The sequence below is a fragment of the Hibiscus syriacus genome, unplaced genomic scaffold (genome assembly GCF_006381635.1).
Source record: "Hibiscus syriacus cultivar Baekdansim isolate YM2019G1 unplaced genomic scaffold, ASM638163v2 tig00111237_pilon, whole genome shotgun sequence".
NCBI classification, from domain to species: domain Eukaryota; kingdom Viridiplantae; phylum Streptophyta; class Magnoliopsida; order Malvales; family Malvaceae; genus Hibiscus; species Hibiscus syriacus.
The window spans coordinates 20,978-40,820 of record NW_024063029.1 but is presented as its reverse complement, the minus strand read 5'-3'; the positions used below and the strand labels follow the sequence as shown (position 1 = coordinate 40,820).

At 32.7% G+C, this 19,843-nt stretch overlaps 3 protein-coding genes and 1 long non-coding RNA gene across 5 annotated transcripts; 2 read left to right on the top strand and 2 right to left on the bottom strand.

Annotated features, from left to right (window-relative positions):
- The first annotated feature begins 3,527 nt into the window (after positions 1-3,527).
- Positions 3,528-4,823, top strand: LOC120156767 (SUMO-conjugating enzyme SCE1-like). The gene is made up of 5 exons (XM_039168024.1): positions 3,528-3,596; positions 3,670-3,753; positions 4,231-4,383; positions 4,458-4,571; positions 4,688-4,823. The coding sequence occupies exons 1-5, from the start codon at positions 3,528-3,530 to the stop codon at positions 4,748-4,750; spliced, it is 483 nt and encodes a 160-aa protein (XP_039023955.1). The 3' UTR covers positions 4,751-4,823.
- A 1,589-nt stretch (positions 4,824-6,412) lies between these two features.
- LOC120156765 lies at positions 6,413-8,465 on the bottom strand. Its single transcript, XM_039168022.1, has 3 exons — positions 8,321-8,465; positions 7,540-8,284; positions 6,413-7,066 (listed from the first exon to the last, which is right to left on the bottom strand). The coding sequence occupies exons 1-3, from the start codon at positions 8,444-8,446 to the stop codon at positions 6,570-6,572; spliced, it is 1,368 nt and encodes a 455-aa protein (XP_039023953.1). The 5' UTR covers positions 8,447-8,465; the 3' UTR covers positions 6,413-6,569.
- Positions 8,466-13,692: 5,227 nt separating this feature from the next.
- On the top strand, positions 13,693-14,458 carry LOC120156769 (ethylene-responsive transcription factor RAP2-1-like). Its single transcript, XM_039168026.1, has one exon. The coding sequence runs from the start codon at positions 13,741-13,743 to the stop codon at positions 14,200-14,202; it is 462 nt and encodes a 153-aa protein (XP_039023957.1). The 5' UTR covers positions 13,693-13,740; the 3' UTR covers positions 14,203-14,458.
- Positions 14,459-16,582: 2,124 nt separating this feature from the next.
- On the bottom strand, positions 16,583-19,297 carry LOC120156796. 2 transcript variants are annotated; one of them, XR_005519086.1, is made up of 4 exons: positions 19,134-19,297; positions 17,703-17,846; positions 17,078-17,295; positions 16,583-16,969 (listed from the first exon to the last, which is right to left on the bottom strand). It is a non-coding gene; the product is annotated as an uncharacterized LOC120156796 (long non-coding RNA). The 2 variants fall into 2 exon arrangements; XR_005519085.1 differs by lacking the exon at positions 17,078-17,295 and having other exon boundaries at positions 16,583-17,014.
- Positions 19,298-19,843: the final 546 nt, after the last annotated feature.

Below are 19,843 nucleotides of genomic sequence, written 5' to 3'. Positions count from 1 at the left end.
AGAAATGGCCCAAAAAGGAATTATACCCTGTGGAAAAGGTGATCAAGCCTTTATCGGCCGGAAATTTTGAGCCCATCATTAGGTAAAACTTATACGGGATTTTTTTATACAGGTCAAGCCTCCTCATAATTATGATAGGATGTATAATTAGGTCAGTTTGTTTCACGAAAAATAAATTATGAAAATTATTTTACGGTTTTTGAATGATAGATATAAATTATTTTTTATTGATTGATAAATGTTCTAAATTATTATTTATTATAAATATAAAGTATAATAAATAATATTATTTACTAGAAAATAATTAATATTATTATTTTAAAAATATTGAAATAGTTTATTTAATATTATTTTTCAATATTATCATTAAAATATTATTTCTAAAATTTTATAAATAAAAATATTAAGACTATTATATTTTATTAAAATAAAAAATTTATAAATTATATTAACTATTTATTAAAAATAAGAGTATTATGTTATTAATTATATTTAGTACTTATTAAAATAAAAATATTATTATAATATTAAAAAAATATTAATAAAATATTTTATATATTTAATAATATTATTTTATGAAATTAATAAATAAATTAATTTTATTATATATTATTAATATAAAAATACAGTATCATATATTATTATAATATAATTTAATATATTATTGTAATACTAAAAAAATATAACATTATATTATTATTATTATTATATATTTTAATAATTATTATTTTTATTAAAATAGTACTAAAATAGTATATTAATATTAAGTTTTAGAAAATATTATTGTGTATTAATGCTTTGAAGTGAAAATTTCAGAAAATAAATTACGGCAAATCAATCCGTTAGCCATTTTTCATAAAATTCAAAATAAATTTTGTTGATCAAGAAAGTGAACTACGTTGACCATTTTGTTTTCTACTAACCAAACACTGAAAAATAAGAAAATATTTTTCAAAATATCAAACTACAGGAAACAAACACTTGTAAAATATATATATGAGGTAGCTCTCAATTTCGATAAAAAGTTAATTGGATATGTTTCAAAACAAATGAAGTAACTTCGTTCTTTCAATTTAGAAAGCAAGCAATTGAAATAATAGATCGCATCGTTGTTGTTTTTTCCATCCATTTATAATTTTTTATTTTTGGGTAAGAAAAGAGTTTGCCATTAATTATGCAGTATTAGCCTGCCTTGAGGCTCTACCATCATTTTGCAGTAAATTTACAATTTCATCTGGAGGGTCCACGAAGACTCTGTGCTCGACCGTGCCTATGTTTGCAATTTTGGCTAGTTTGTCATCCATTGCGTTGACCTCTCAGGGGATATATTTGATGTCCCTATCTATTAGTTCAAAAATCTTATTTACTAAGATCAAGTTTGGCTAGTTTGATGATTATATATTTGAAAAAAAAATCTAAAATGATAATAGTAATTTAAAATCAATTTTATAATTATTTTTATTCACCCGAAAGAAATCATTACTCCTTTATCGACTCGTTAAACTTTAATTGCACTAACAACATGATAGAATACGAGACATGTGTTATGAGTCCTTGAGTAGTCGATGAAAATAAAATTAAAGTTTTAAAAGTGTATGAAGACACCACTATGGTGTTTTATTAGTTCAAATGATAATGGAAGACAAAGAATCTCAAATTAATGAAGTATCGTAAAACCATCCTTGAACTAATTAAGGAGTTTAAAGTAATTAATCACGTTTGGCAGAGTGTTGAGTTAAGGTGCTTTATCTTAAAGTGCTCACACGCAACAATCATCTTGTCCTTTTTTTTTAAATTCAAAGCATTATTAAAAATGATCTTTCTTTAAAAAAAATTAGAGATTATCAATCGAGTGATATTCGTATATGAAGCGATTTTTACCAATTTAATAAAATAATCGATGACCATAAAAATAAAGTAGTATTCATTAGAAGATTTTGGTGTGATTCATCCAATAACATCCGTCATATATCGATAAAATATATCTATGATATTCTTGTATAAGATTTTCCTATCAAGAACAAATCCCAAAACTATTATTTCTATCTTCCCTTTATCATTTTAAGTTGTATGATATTTTGTAAATATCGTAGTTCTGGATGTGGACATCTTTCTCTTGTTATAATAGTGAGCAGAAGATTTATACACTTATCTCTTAATTGGTATTATGTCAGACTGCTTAATTACTTTAAACATAACAATCAATGTAGCTAAGGCATAAGTCATCTGGTTCTCTTATTTTTAATAGATAATTGAACGTGATTTCTTCGTACTTCTTAATTTTAAGGGTGAGTTTACGGTACTCTTTTAATTTAAAATCCTTTGTCTCCCGTTTTTCTCTGATCAACTATAAGAGCGAAGTCTTCATACACTTTCAAAACCTTATCTTTACATTTAATAATTGCTCAATGATCTATAACACATGTTTTATATTCTACTATGTTGTTAGTACAGTTGAAATTTAACCCGTTGATAAAAGATAATATTATTGATACAACAGAATTTTAACATGCCTCATATTTAAACAGAATGAAAGAGAACATGCCTTGATAGTAAAGGAATTGTTATTGTTCCTTGAGGTCCTAAGTTTGAGTAATATGAATATCAGGGTGTGAACGTTCAATGTCAAATGGTGTAAATGTTTAATGCCAAATAGTTGATAGTTATGTTTGAACATATAATGTTTTATACTTACCCCAAATTAATAAAAAAAATAGTAACGGGTAACAACGTTTCTAAACAAACAAATTGATTGACTTAACAAAATCAGTCCAACAACTTTACCTGCCTTAACCAGTTAACAACTTAAAACTATTTCTATCAAGGAAGAACTTGAACTTTGTATACTAATTTTTTAATCTGTATTTGTTTTTTTATATATACAATTAATATAGAGAATAAGAAAATATTGGTTAAAGCAAAATCTTGAGAGAGACAAAAATGCTTTAATCATAGAGGTGAATACAAAATCGTGATCTGAAAATAGGCCTCTTGACGGAAAGGAGGCCCTGGCAAGGGCAAAGTTGTTTTGATAACAGATGCTGCTGCCTCCTTAGAATGATGACCTAAATTCCCTTTCTTTGACACATAGTTGGGCCTGATCTTATGCATGAAATCTGCCAAACTTTCCAGTTCACATCTACGTCGTTTCCTCTTCCAAAATCACCAGCCGCACCTAATGCCAACAGGTTTGATCTTGTTGAAGCCAAATCGACACCATGCATTTTCAACGTCCAAGGCGTTAATTCTGAACGGGTTTATTTGATTCCATCCCCTCTTGTACGGGCTTTAGTTTTTCAGTGTAATGGGCTTGGTTTATCATAATCCTATATTTTTTTAATAAAAAAATTTTAAAAAGGAAAATAAAGAGTCACGTTTAATGTGGAAATCAATTTGAAGTCGGCTTTAAAAGACCTAAATCAACTCGAACTCTGCATAGATAGAGAAAGCTTGTTAGGCAAGAACAAGACAGAGAGATCTTCTTAAAATCTCAAGTAAGAAGAACCCTTAAGTCTTTTTGACACGTTATGCCGAATCGTATCGCACGAAGCCGTCTTGCCGAGGAACGAAAAGCCTGGCGCAAAAACCATCCGCATGTATGCACATTCTTCTCCCATTATAGTGTTGTTTTTATTTTATTTTGTTTATCTTTAGTTGGTGATTTTGAAGGGTTTTGTGGCTAAGCCCGAGACAGCGCCAGATGGGTCTGTGAATATGATGGTTTGGCAATGTGTTATACCCGGCAAGGAAGGGGTCAGTCTTCACTTTTTTACACTACAATTACATCCCCTTTTAATATTTGAAGTTTTTCGTTTATTGGGTTTTGACGTTTTGTTTATTTATTATATTCTATATTCCTAAGTCTGGGATTTATGTGTACCGGAATATATATGTCTGTTTATTAGTTAATCTCATCGAGTATTACTAGTAAAGTTTTGTATGTAAACAGTTTTTGCCCTTTCTACTATTGTGTTATTATACTATTCACTTTGTTCATTTGATGTATATCTTGCATTGTAAGGTAAAGCAATGCCATTAGTTTCAGATACCGGCGAATGACTTATGTTTCCAAGTTAACTAACAACATATTTATTCAAAAGGAGAGGTTGTTAAGCACTTTAGCCATTAAAATTGAGAATCGTGAGTTGACAAGTGTTGTTAAGCACTCTAGCCATTAAGAGGTTGTATATGGTTCATTGATTTTTCTTCAACTGTGATGTCCTTTTTCAGACTGATTGGGAAGGTGGCTACTTTCCTCTTACACTTAACTTCAGCGAGGACTACCCTAGGAAACCACCTAAATGCAAGTTTCCGAATGGGTTCTTCCACCCTAATGTTTATCCTTCGGGAATTGTGTGTCTGTCTATCCTAAACGAGCGCCATGTAAGTACTTTCACACCAACCTTTGATGTTAATTCATTATTATTTAGCTAAATTAAACCCTGTTTTTCTCCAAGGGGTGGAGACCATCGATTACAGTGAAGCAAATTCTAGTGGGCATTCAAGATTTACTTGATCAACCCAATGCAAGCGACCATGCACAAACCGAGGGATATCAGCTTTATGTATCGGTAAATTGCTTTACTCTTTAATCATTTCTGTTGCTGCTAAATACTAAATAGCCTTTTTGTGTGTGTGTGTGTGGTTTTATTTTCCTTTCACTGATGCGCAATCTTGGGTAATACAGAACTCAAATGAGTACCGGAGAAGAGTTCAACAGCAAGCTCTGGAATATCCACATACACTGTAGACACATGAATGGTCACTAGAAATGACGGAACTATTACACACGTCATTTGGCTTTTTGACTTAATTTATGTTTAAACCTCTTTTATATACGAACAATTTAATATTTTTATTGTTTATATTATAATATCATGCATATTATTATCGACTTAATTTTCACATTATATATATTATATGATATATTAAAAACAAAATATTCAATATGGAATTCAAATCTCATTTATATATAAATGAATCTATTTTTATCTCAATTCGTTTTCTGAATTTGATATTATTTAAATTCTTTTAAATATTTTTTAAAGACTTTTATAATTTAAATAAATAATTTGATCTTTGAACTTGTCTTACATTGATGGTTACCGATACCTAACCTCAGCAGTAGTACCTTGCTGACAAGTAAGATCTAGAAAGTATTTGAGAAAGAGATGATAATCCAGTATTATTAATAAATCATCTTATAAAAGTCAACCAAAGTTTGAGTTTGACAAGTGTATTTAGATTAATTCCACATTAATAGAAAGAGGAAGAACTTGAACTTCTACTATATATTTAATTTGGATTTTATTTTTTTGTATGTTGAATATAATTTTGTTGTTGAAACTATTTATTCCTTCAAAAGAAATTCATGAAATATCATACATTAACCGGTCAATATAAAATTTTCAACAAATTTAATATTTTATTCTAAAAAATTATAATGAAAAATGTTCAATTCTTCTCGATACGAGAATTCTGATAATTTTTTAATATTCTCTAAGGATACAGGAGTGAAAATGACACGTTTTCAGCATGAAAAATAAAATTTTGAAATAAAGAACAGATATTAAAAACGTAATACTAAGGTTATTGAAAAATTCACTATTGATTATCAAACAAATTACATGTTGTAAACTAAAGATAAAATTTTTATCTTTAATCCGACAATTCCAACATAAGTGTTGGTATATAAAATCTAGAAGAGAGCACCAAAATAGACATAACAAGACATTTAGTGTTCCAGATATTTTAATCAACAACTTTGGTTGGCGGAAAGTCTGAAATTATAAATTCGGTTGCCAAAATCCTCATCTATCGCTGCCTTAGACATCATTTTCAAGCAATGATAGATGTCATAGGATGGTTTCACACGCTCCCAACCAACATTAGGTGGGGATATTTTTTTTTCATCTGCAGACTTTTCGCTCGACTTGTTGATATTTGATCATTCCATGGCTTGCTGTGAAAACCTCTTCATGCATTTAGATATTAGACTGTTACGCAAATTTATATAAAATTTGATATTTTCATTTAAGGGACTTTTAGATCTTATTGTTATTTCAGTGCGGGATTCCTCTGCTTTCTTTCTTACCTTTTCTATATTCTCTTTCTTTTGACCTTTTTCTGATGGTCTTCATTTTGATAATTGAGCCGTTAAACGATTATGTAAATTCAGTCTTTCTAAGCCAAAACGTGCGCATCATGTTCATATCAGGAATTTTGAGGGTGAAAAAATGTATGCAGAAACGATTCCAAAATGAAAAGAAAAAAGGTTATTGATTCTATACAACTGTTACACAACATTGAGAAACCAAAATATACATGGCAAAAGCCAAAATGTCAGTGAACTTTGTAAAACAATGAAAAGTATTTTCGGCACCCAATGCCTCATAAAACTTGTTTGTCTCTGTATTTCTAAATATTGAAGAGGTTCCAACATTCCAAGTAAAATATATCAACCTTCTATGGGAACTCTAGTGCGTCCATGGCCATGGATGCCGAAACACTTCATTCAATGCCAAAACCAGACAACACTCTTTGCAGAAATAAAATTTTCCGCGTTGAAGCTACAAAACTGAGTTGGGGGATCTTCCGTTATCATCCAATATGATTTCAAATAAATCAGCCTCGGATTCCTCATCGAAATCCACCATCGGGTAATTACTCCCATTGTTGTGGCTGCCCTTAGTTGTGCATCTGTTAAGCCACTGGGAGTCAATTCTTCCCATTGAAAAAAGCTCTTTGCTGTCTTCATAGCCCAGAGCGGCAGCAGGGGAGTTTACAAGAGGGCCAATGAAACATGGATTTGGCGTCCGTTTTCCATTTGCCGGTGTATATGCAAAGGCACTTTGTCCAAAATTAACTAGAACCGAAACATCATCATTTGCTGCAAGAGTTGGATAAAGGGGAGTTCCAAATTCCTCAGACTTGCAATTTATTACACGTACCAGCTCCGAATCTAATGTGAAAAACACTTTCTTTTGCCTAGGATCGAACCCGCAACCAATCACCTTCTCAGTTTTCCCCCACTCTTCTTTCTCGGATTCAAACACTAGTTTAATCCCTGCAATATGAGAATCAAATGCTTATCAGAACTCGAGAATTAAAACAACACGAAACAAACAAGAGGAAAGAAGATGGATAAAGGAGTGAGTGACATATGACTAAGAAAGTCGGACTGCTTAGCCTAAAGTTTTATTATTACAGATCATACAGCAATAAATTAGAGGAAAATGCTGCATCTTTTTTGGGTCAGTAGCTTTACACCTATCCAGATACACTGAAGGGTGGCACTATTAACTTATAATTCATGACCGTGTGGCGGTGGGCCTTTTCTCAACCACTTCGGGTCAGTCTAATATGGAGACCTTTCAGTTGAGAGATTTGCTCGCTGGTGGACGGTTGCCACTTTTTTTTTTATTGCTAAACACAAGAGTCTAGCTTCTGAACTGAACTACTATTTTATCTGTACTTGGAGTGTGTTTAATCTCCATTCACATTTAAAAAAATGTGTCTATATTGAAGAAAATTAATTACCATCGAGATAGACGGAACCATCCGAATTGAAACCAATGGATCCTGGATAGCTACCAAGAAGCTTCAAAGGAAGAGAGCCTCCTGCAGTCAGTCCCACCGATAACATTACTGTTTTACCTTTTCCGTCATCTCTAATTGCAAGCTTTAATTCCTCGATCGTATTAATATCATGATTGCCGATAACATGGACCAAAGATTCTGAACTTGCTTTCGGATTTGAATTTTCTTTGATGAGTTTTATCTTCTCGCCTTCTCTTAGCTTGCCGCTTGGACTTGAATCATGATCATCTCCGCGGCAATACAAAATCGTGATCTCGAAATAGGCCTCTTGAGGGAAAGCTGAGTTGCCCAAAGGAGGCCCTGGCAAGGGCAAAGCTGTTCTGATAACAGATGCTGCCTCCATGGAATGATGGCCTAAACTCCCTTTCTTTGACCCAGAGTTCAACCTGATCTTTTGCATGAAATCTGCTGATCCTAGGCAAACTTCCCAGTTCACCTCTACATCGTTTCCTCTTCCGAAATCACCAGCCGCACATAATCCCAACAGGCTCGATCGTGTAGAAGGAGACGACATGTAATTCGTGAAGCCAAATCGAGACCATCCATTCTCAACTGCATCCGTGATGAGAGATGGATGATCAGCCCAATTAAACAAAGGTTTTGCCGAAACCCCACGTCGAAAAACATAGTAATTCCCTCTTCTCTTGCTATCTAAATCAATCTGATGATGATGATGCAGACTCGCCTGGTTTAGTCTAGCAATCCCGTCTTGAAAATTTTCAGTCCCAACGGCTCTGTTGTCGTCAATATCTTTACGGTAACACCAGCGACGTATAAACACAACCAAAAGGATCAGAAGGATACCGACGGCCACCGCTGCTACCGCGACAATAGTCCATTCAGGCATCGCGGTTGTAGTCTTTTCTCAGCCTATATAAATTTTCAAATACAAATAAAAAGTTTTATCTTTTTCCCTGAAAATGTATCAAGGGAGGAAAGGGCGATGATTGATAAAGAGATAGAAAGGTCAAGGGAAGAGTGGACCTAAACTGGATCAAGAAAGGCAGGAGCGATGGTGGTGTCAGCAAATATGGTAAAATAGTAAAAGAGAGGGAACCATTTCGTGGGGGATTAACGTGAACCGACAATCCTTCTTCGTAAAAAAACGCGTTTATTAAATTCATTTCCTCTTATCTTCTGGGCTTTCAAAGGAGAGAGAGAGGATGATGCCTACTTATTGCTTGTTTGCAAAATTGCAATCCCTTCTAGAAAACCAAGAATTACAAGTCTGGTCAGCGGGGCACTTTCATTGTTTTTTTCCCTGCAGGGTAAAGGAGACAATTAAACATTTTAGGGTAGAGCAAGGGCCAAAGCAGGGGAGACTGTAGGAAAAAGTTTTAAGAAGAGCGGCCATGGTAAAAGGAACAAGGTTTTTATTGTACTGCGTGCTTGTAGTTTCACAGTTAATTTGATGTAAAAATTACAATGATTTTACATGTATTTGCACATTAAAAGTTTGTCTCATTTAAGGCATGGTCTCTGGGCCTGGAAAAACAGAAGGCTATTCCCGTGGTGGGGACATTGGATTTTTGTATGGGATACAATGTTTGAGGTTGAGGGTGGGGATTTGTCTTAGGCACCTTTAGGTGTTTATGTAGGACCCTGTATCTGTTTAATTATTGGTATGTAATATTGGAAATAAAGTCTTTTCTTCGATCTGATATTGAAACAAAGTGCTGTTTAAAGTTTAAAGTTTAAAGTTTAAAGGGAGTTCCGATTGTGTATGATTTCACTGTCGAATGTTTGATTTTTGGAAGTAGTGGGAGGCCTCCATTTTCTGCAAACCCATTAAACCGCAACTGTTTTTATTTCCTTCTCAAGAAAATGAAAAACAACAAATGAGAAATATATGTTGACCTTTTTGTACCTATCCTATTTAAATGAGCGATATCAATATTTTGATTTGATTTAATGTTATCTATTTTGGGCATCCATTGACAGGTTTCAATTCAAAGTAATTTTATAAGATTTGATATTTTTTTTCTTTTTTTTAAAAAAAATTAAAGTTTGTCTTGAAGGATAAGATGAGTCGGATTGATTTCAAGTTCGTAGCAAAGATCTTTGATACGATCAATCGAAGAGAATTGTATAATTATTATAATAATATCTCTTTATACATTTTCTTAAAAGTCTTTATAAATTATAGATATTAAAATGTTTAAAACTAAAATGAAAACATATCAAAATTGTAATTTATTAGCCTGATAAATATCTCTTTAATGGACTAAGAATTAGCTTTACTTATTTTTTTTATTTGAATCTTTAATATATTATTTCTTTTATCATGACATAATTTTTTATTTCTAATTGTAAAATTATGTTATTTCACTCTCATCTCTATTATTTTCATTTGCAACTAAAACAAGCTTTTCAACTAATACAACATCGTTATTGACTTTCCTTGAATTTTAATATTTAATATTTTTATAACGTTTTACTCATTATTTTTCTTAAAATTTCTTAAATTTTAAACTCTTTTTTTTTAGAAAAAACCGCACAATAACATTATCATTGGCATATAGTACGATCTTATGTTGTTAACTTATTATATCACCAAAAGTTAATATTAATAGTGAATAAAAAAATTTAGATATTAATATGAGAGGAAAAAAATCTTTAACTATAAATTTGAAAGAAGATATAAAACACCCAATAAAGTCTGGTTTCTTAATGAAGGCATTTACTTATATATATATTTAAAATTTTATTATAATTATCCATATTTTATTTATTTATTTATTAGAATAAAGATATGAGGCTATAAAATCTCATATTTGGATCTGGAATTCTTCGAAAAGCCTAACATACGAGGTCCAATTGATAGCCGTTGCAGGTATTTGGACCATGGGCTTTGGTTATCCAAATTTCAGTTCAATGAGTCGAAAGCAGACTGGCAGTGCAAGTCCTCGTACTCCTACCAGTGAAATCCTCTCCACACAAAGCCAGACCTCTCATGTCTGCATACGATAATCCTCACGCGTTTATCCATTTACCTCATTGGATCTTACAAACAAGAAGGTGGCGAGAGGAAAAGCCGCCGCCATCGACATCCTCGAACGCAGAGGAATGAATGGTAAAGACAAATTTTGATTTGAAAAAAAAAACATTTCAAGCAGTTGCAAGAAAGGGAACGACAGGAGGAGTTAAAACAGAATGAAATCTTTGAAAGTTAAGAAACGATATCGGTTTACTAATGAATTGAGTATAAGTGGGGATCACTAAGCACAACGAAGTGGCCAGAAGTTTAATAATCCGAAGATTGGATATTGTATGGCGAGTGAGCTAAGGAGAGGTTTGGATGGTTTAGAGGTATTAACAAGAGGGAGACTGCAGAACACAATCATGGGTTTCAAATCATTGTCTGTTTCATAAACAACTTGGTATGTGTATCCTGAAATTTGATTTGTGGACAGTGGTGGAATATGGTTTCTGACGCATTTATATTTTAGTTGATTGGATTTGTTTTTAGAAATCTTCAAATCATCTAATGGCCTTGTACAAACAAAGCCATATTTGTTGTCACTTCAGGTTGGTGCTTCTCTAGGGTATGGAGATCGAATTTCCGTTCCCTTTCAATCTGAAGAACTATCCCCACTATCTTATGCATCCTCGGTTGGCTGGTGAAAATGCTTGTGCGGTTGTGCAGTAAACTTAGGGTGAACTAAAATATTAAGAACTACCCCCAATCCAAAATCCAAAGTTTGTTTGGATGGGAGAAGATGAATAAGGGAAACAATTATTCCAAGGTGGAAAAGAAATGAAAACAGAGGTGTCGAGAATAAGAAGATGTTGATTCTAGTTCTAAATTGTCTCCTGCCTGTTCTTATAGGGGCATTTTTGCTTATCAAGGCCTCTAAATAGATTTGTATGTGGTTAAGAATGGTTTTTATACATATTCCAACCTAGACCAATATGAACCTCAGTTTCTGATATTCAATCTTTGATTTGACGGCTTTGTTATTGGCATAAATAGGATTTACTGTTCCATAATGAGTCTGCTTTGAAGAAGCGGCATGCATAATATTTAGTCCACTCCCCAATCATACTCCATAATATCACAGCATAGTGGGACGTTGTCATGGCGTCTCCTCCCCGCCACCATTTATATGAAACTATTAGCTTGTCGTTTCGAATACACACTACTCATTATCTTCTTGTTTATGCTCATTAATGTTCAGGTCACTGTCTTATTCTCTCTGGACCAACCCTCCATCTCAAATACAAAAAGGAAGATGACACACATGCATCTTCATGTTACATTGCACTGAAATAGGAAAGAAAATAGGTATTTAAATAGTTTGCCGACTAACATAAAAAAAGACGAGTGCTTGCCGACTAAACATGCAAAAAATGAGTATGTTGAAGCACATGGTAAGAATGATTGATTAAAACAATGAAAATGGGATTTGTATATTCTACTAATAAATCAAGATTCTACAATCCTGGCTTTGGTAAAATCCAATTAAAAACAAGGCAGCTGTCTTTGATTAATGTAAAGGAAACGGGTGATAGAAGCCAAGTGGAAGAAGCTAACGATTTCTGCCCCTTTTTCTTTTATATATATAATTTGGAGTTTGAAGCCAAAATGGTTTCCTTTATTTAAATATAGAAGTTGTCTTTTAATAATTCCAAGGGCGGTATGAAATGTTGCACTCCCGACTGGCTTTGATTTGTTTTTTTTAATATATATTTATTTTACTAAAATAAACCTGAGCTGGGTTGATAGTCAATAATCAAAGGGGTTGAAACTTAAAGAACCAATGAAGGGGTACCACATCATGGATTAAGCACTCAGAAAATGTGGAAATTACTTACGCTTTCACCGACTCTTATAAATAAATAAATAAAAAGGTTATAATCAGATGATTAAGATTGACATTTGACACCCCAAATAAAATAAGGGTTTGAAACATGGTGATTAAATCAATTTGGTAATTTCACCATAAAAATAAAATGAAATTAATTTAACTCAAGAAATAATTGTTGTTTCTAAAGTTTATAGGTTTTAGTAATACAAATTACAAGGTATTTAAATTTTCATTGTCAAATAATTGTGAATCTTTAGAACAAATATTATTTTGTATTCACCATAAATTAATTTTAAAATTTTAAAATTTTATATTATTGAAGTATATTTTTTTAATAGTTTGTGATAATTACAATGTAGTATTTATTCAAAATCTTTTTTGACTATTGATAATGTATATATATCTTCTAGACAAAACAAGTTGAATTTGATTTTTTTTTAAATATTGCTCCCTTTAACTAATAAATTTATTTACTAAGTTCATATTTTTAACATAAAATATTAGGTTTGATCAAACAAACTTAAACTAAAAATGAATTGTGTGAGTGTGGACGGAAAGAGAGATACCCATCTCTTTAGTTTCTCAACTTGGATCCCACTTGGCTTGCCAAAAAGAGTTAGGCACTCAAAACCCAAAACTCACTATTATATCCCAGCAACAAAACAAACTAAAATATCCAATAATTTCGTTTTTCCCTTTCCTTTTCAGAAAAACATATCGTGTCTATACCTTAACTATGTACGTCGATTATTGTTGACTTAACGAGTTATCTGTATCAAGACCGTTATATTTAACGAAAGACAATTGTAAAATGGTATCACATGCATACCTCAAACCGGGGAAATTAACCTAAAATTAAGTATTTCTTTGGGACGGTGAACTAGTGCAAGTTAATTTAAAAGAAATGCCGACGTTGTTTAATATGGAAACAGCGGCATAGTTGAAGTTGAAAAACACAAGGCTGAAGTTCGCGCGGGTGTATAACCGCATGCCTACAACTACAATTACAAGCCTAAACCAAGAGAAAGACAAAAAATTTGTAGGCTTTTTAGAAAGAGAAGAGCAGCTGATGGATTATGTCGGCCCAATTTGGATTTATCTTTAGTTACATCCAACAACGGGGCGGCCGTGCCCAGACGACACACTATCAGCCAAGTGGGGAACTAATGCTCAATTCCCTCTCCTATCGTCGCTCATATATATTTTATCACGTCTCCTTTTGTACTTATATATATGTACAGGATACATAATAGCTTTTGAAGCAAAGGGTATTCTTTGATTAACCCTTCCATTAAAAAAAGGTTCTGTTTTTGTTTTTTGATCTTTTTGTGCCATGGAGTTTGGTGATTGTTGTTTAACTTCAAGTTCAACAAAGGGAGGGAAACGAAAGTTGCATAGGCAACAGCAGAAGGAGAAACCATTCAGAGGGATAAGGATGAGGAAGTGGGGGAAGTGGGTTGCTGAAATCAGAGAACCAAACAAGAGGTCTAGGATTTGGCTCGGTTCTTACACCACCCCTATAGCCGCCGCTCGTGCTTACGACACCGCCGTTTTCTACTTGCGTGGGCCTTCTGCTAGGCTCAATTTCCCTGATCTCGTATTACAAGAAGACGACCTTAGGGATATCTCCACCGTTTCCATACGTAAGAAGGCCACCGAGGTAGGGGCTAAAGTCGACGCTTTAGAAACTTCTCTCCATCATGCATCTGCTTCATCATCGGAATCATCGAACCCTTCTCGAGTTCTCCGGAAACCTGATTTGAACAAGTATCCCGACAGTTCTGATGAGGATTGAAACAATATACTAGTTACCGTACCCGCAAAGCCTACAACTGTTTATAGTCCCCACTTTTTTCTCCTTTCACTTTTGTCTTTTGATTCTCTCAAGAAATATCAAGTGCCCGAGGAATAGACTCAGTAAAGAATGGATTGATTCTCAGTTTTATAAGGTTTATAAATAATTTACTTTGGGAAATACAAGTTTGGTTTATGGCATGTAACATTTAACATGGATAGTGATGAAACAGGGAAATCGTTGAATTCTTGATCAACTGTGTGTTTTTTTAGGTTATATATTGTATACAAATTCCTTGTATTATATCAAATATATTTTCATCGAAAAAAATTAGAGAGACGAGGGATCCGGGGGACTTGAGTTGAAATTGCTAGAGGATAGGTATGGAGAAGAGAAACAAGGGCGATGGCCTACCAGCTTGTGTCTCCATATATATATTCTCTTAGCTGCTAAAACAAAAGTACATAAGAAAACTAGGACAGATACATGTGAGAACCAAAGTACAGTTAGTTACGACCTTGCTTGTGGACACCAAAAAACACAGTCAAATTAGAGAGAGAGAGATGAGCATAGGAGGGAGGGTGTCACGGTGACCGTGACCGTCACCGATGGCGGTGGCTTTCACGAAAGGGATTGCTTGTTGCAAGTTAATAGATGATGAAAGATAGGCGGTGAGGGGGTTTTCTTCCCCATTTTTATATACTTGATTAACGTAAGTTGATTCCTTCTTATTTAGTGTTGATTAAATTTTATCTTATTTTTTTTATTTGTTAAATGTAGTAATAAATGCATTAACAACCAATTGGTATAGTAAATCTTTTAAGTAAAGTTAAGAGTTTAAAATTTTATATTTGAGATTCAAATTTTCTTATGTGCGAATGAAATAAATTAAGTTAAAAAAATTATTTTTATTTTTATGATATTTAATTTAAATTAATCGATTAATAAATTTATGGCGGTTGATTTTCTGTATGTTATTTAGCTGAAATTGTTAGTTCCAATCGTCATGCAATTATGATATTGACTTCTGCAATGAGAATGCAATTATGATATTGACTCTGCAATGAGAAAAAAAATATTAGTATGGGTACATTCTATCATTCTTCACTGTATTTTATTTTATTTTCTATTTTGTTGATTATATTTTTAATTTTTTTAATTTGTTTACTGAACTTTATAGATTAAATTATTTTGTTCATTTCTACATTATCTCTTTAACGTTTTAATGATATGGTATTATTTATTTATTTATTAATATAAAATAATTTAAAAAATAACAAAAAAGCTAAAGGTGATCGGATGCTACTGTCAGTCATTGTCGACCACCGTAGATGTTGGTCGTTCGATTTTAAATTTCGTGAGTCGCTTCGCCTCGACACTGTGGTTTCGAATCCGACTTTTATTTTGTTGGAACTTACTCCGACAACTACAAATTTGATATTGAAAGTGAGAAAACTGAAAATTTTCAGTTTAGATTTGCAGGTTTTGAGACATTTCCCGAGGAAACAATCACCAAATTCGGACTCAGAAGGTCGAGATGAACTGACCCGTAAAATTTGGGATCCAACGGCCACCATCAATGACGGTAGATGGTGGCCGACGACTACAACCGATTGCGGAATAGAGAAAAAATGGGAGGAAGAAAAAGGAAAAATAAAGAAATAAAGAAGAAGAAAAGTTTTATAATGAATTCGAAACGACGTTGTTTTGATGCTTATGTCATTTCTTATGCCATGTCATAATACCGCTAAATAATTAATGACAGAATGAACAAATTTGATTCAATCTATAAAGTTTATTAAATAGAAAAATTACAAGTATAATGAACAAAATAAGATAAAGAATAAAATACAGTGAAAAACGGTGTTATTTACCCTATTAGTATCAATATCAACCGAATCTGAACCAAGTCGTGAAAATTTCCGTAAAAGAATTGTCCATCCTTCCCTGAATTGACATTTAAAATATATTATTTGTGTGTTAACCATCATCGTCCATTAATTGCCCATGAACAGCGATTAAAGTGCAATTTAAAACAAGTGGGAAAATTCTGGACAAAAAAAATAAATTAGATCGCAACAGGTCAGTCAACGCAGGTGCTCTTGGAAAACCGAACTCTCGATTTTTATATCATGATTATGACTCATTCGGTGCGGAATTCAACCGTAATTATTTGGACTATTTAAAATTTTGAAGATCATTTTTAAAATATAAGTTCATAAGGATCAAACATATATATTTTAAGAAGTTTTTTTCTTTTTACATTTTTGTAGGGAAACATCACCTCCACTGATCTTTTCCGTGTTCTGCCAATGAATCTATTAACTGGGTGGCCTTATTTGATCCAGAGATGCTTGAATGCAACATAAGATGAAATCAGATCTATTATCAAAACTCATATAAGAATATTCCATGCCAGATTGTCTCACCGACCTCACCTGTATATTAATCTCTAGCATGTCGCTCTTGAAATATTAAAACTAAAGGCAGGCAGTACAAGAAGTAAACACATGAAGCTACCATTACCATGTTGTCATTCTCATACGAAACCAACTTCGAATGCTACCTTCAACCTACCGAAATTCTCATGAGGTGGGGACTGAAGACTCCCATCTTCTAAAATTATTCATTAACTTGAACCAAAAGCAGTTAGTCATACACCAATCAAATTGCGTATCATAGGCCAGTATTTCACACCTGTTTCAAATTATGCCATATAAAAGACCCTTCTTCGTGCATACAAAAGTTTTCGCTTCAACCATGTCTTCTGCATTGGTGTTAGAAAAGGTTTCATCAGCAAGTAAAATGTTACCTGCAGAGGGGGATTAAAAGAATAACATGTACAAAAATTAACTGTTAAATTCAATAATTTTACATAGCAAGGCAACTCTTCAGCTAGTCATGTTCGACAGTAAGGTACAACGACATTTTCTTTCACCATAAATGCAAGAGATTTTCCAAAATGATATTTAGCTGCAATAGCATGATGTGGCATGCTGTTGACATCAACAGGATGCCATCAATATGAGAATGCATAGATACCACGATCACAAATGGAATCAATCAAAAATACGTCTGCATTCATACGCGTTTCTGTCCAATCAAAAGAACCATATCAGTTATAATATAACACCTTTCTCTTTTCCCCCCCAAAGATATGGACAGATGATTAGTGACATTCTTACACAAATACCTATAAAGACCAAATGCGTAACAGATACATGATTAAATAATATAAAACTTTGGCATCATGTCAAGCCGGTCGTAGCTTTCGTTCCAGAAAGGAGTAAGAATAGCAATAGTACGTCTGGTTGAAATTATGTAAGTTGAGTTAAAAGGCTTATCTTCGTAGTATTATAAGCCCCCAAAAGATTCTGATTTTTATAAGCTTGTTAAAAAATAATTACATTAGTCCACTACAGGGGCCAATAGATACAGAGAGCTTTCATATTAGTCATATCTCGGAAAGAAAAAAAAAAGAAACAAAGAATATGACAAACCTGCTCATTCTAGAATGGGAAAATAAGTCGGCATCTTCAAACTCTTTCCACCCACTCACCCTTTCCCACTTTGCCACGGACACATGTACCATAGTTAAGGATAGAGAGATGTGTAACATGTTCCATCTTACTTAACTAAGAAATCTGAAAAAAGAACAAGAGCAGAATTAAAAGAGGAGGGTAAATGTATCAGATGATTAAAAGACGCGTGTTTTTAGTTGTTTATCTGTTAAAGTAATGGAAAATCATCCTGACATGGAAGGCAAAATATAATCATGAACAAACCATTGAAATCGTAGGTATTCAACAAACATCTCCATTCTAATGTGAATCCCGCAGCTTTTTCATGTCAAGTAATGGTATAAAAGCAAACACCAATTTCACACTTTGAAAAGCTCTTGGGTACCAAAATAACAATCTGACATAGGAAAAGGATGGGAACAACATGGTTCCACGTGTGTTTGAAAAGTAAAACCGATAAGTTCACCCAGAACATAGACTACAGAAGATGGGGGTAATCCACCAAACCTATTGTCAAAATATGTAAGGTAGAGGATACATAAACCGTCAGGAGTAATTATCTTAATACCAATCTCATCATATCTTGCACAAAGGGGAGGAGAATTTAAGGGACACCAAATCAAGATTGAGCCACGTGTATGAGAAGCCGACAAATTAAGAAAAGAATCTCTCCGCATTAGCTTTCCTACATTGTCATGACAAAGAGAAGGTTTATAAAGTCCAAAAGCAAGTCCATATCAAGATCTACCATGGCCATATCAAGACCACATGCTAGACCATTTATCAGCAGTCATTATCTGACCTATCATCTTCCCCATCTACACCTAAAACTTCAACAAATCATCAGCACTAGGAATCACATACAAATTTTAGACACCAAAATGAGTCCTTTAGCAAACAATATATTTTGTTAAGATTTTCTGCATATTGTATCGACCATTCAGTCACCTTTGTATTGGTTGTTTCAGTGCTTGGTTGTTGCTTAACCTTTTTATTATAATTAAGCCTCGTTTATCAAAAAAATTAAACATAATTTCACAGCCCCCACACCAGCAACCAAGCAAATTTATTTTCTGAGAGAAGTAAATTAAAAGTTTTAAATTTTAGCAGGATGTCAACATCAGAACGATAAAGTAAACGAAAAACTCGCCACCATTGAAAATGTCCATTACCTTCCTCCATATACTAGCAATGATCAAGTGCGAAACTAATTAAATAAAACCAACAAAAAAGCAGTTATTAAACAGCACTGGAATTGTTTTCTTTTAAAATAAATAATAATAAGTTCCACAACCTAATTCAACTGATTCAAGAATTACGATATAATAAATTACTCAATCTTCATAAAATAAAAACATCAATTGGTTGATAAACAAGCAACTAAATGAAAAGAATAAAAAGATACATCACCTGAAGAAACGGAGAGAGAAGGGGAAAAACAAAAAGGTAAGGCGGAGGAGTGAAGTTAGGGTGAAACCAGATAAAGGAGATTTACATTAGCCGCGACGGAAGCTAAACTAAGCTAAGCAGTTGTAACGAAGTAGCGTCGGTGTCGGGTGATGATAGACAAAGAATGGATTGGGTTTCTTTCATTTGCAGAAATATGAGAGCCCAAACTCTGTATATTTTCAAGTTTGGGCAAAATAATATTTTTTTTATTTCTTTTAACTCCTTGCATTTTTTTAGAGAAATAAGGTTATATTAGTCTTTTAGTTTATTTGTATTTACATTAAAAATCATTTTTATTTGGGTTGATTCTAAATAAACTAATATTTTACATTCCTTCTTAAAATTGGTTTCCAAAATAAAATATGTAGCTATAATTGAATATTTACTTGTCATGCTATTTTAATTTCAATATCTTATTTTTATATTTTAGCTGTAACTTATGATAATTGTAGATGGATTAATTTTTTTATAGAACGATCAAACTATAATCTAAAATTTAGTATAGAGATTGTTATTGTATTTTTATCATAATAATTTGAAGATATAACAAATAGTTAGAGGCCACAATTCCATCTACACGTAAATTTTTTAAGTCTGGTATATATTTTAGATAGTTGGATTACTTGAGATTAAAATTTTTAAATTAAAAATAATTTATTTTTATGTAATCA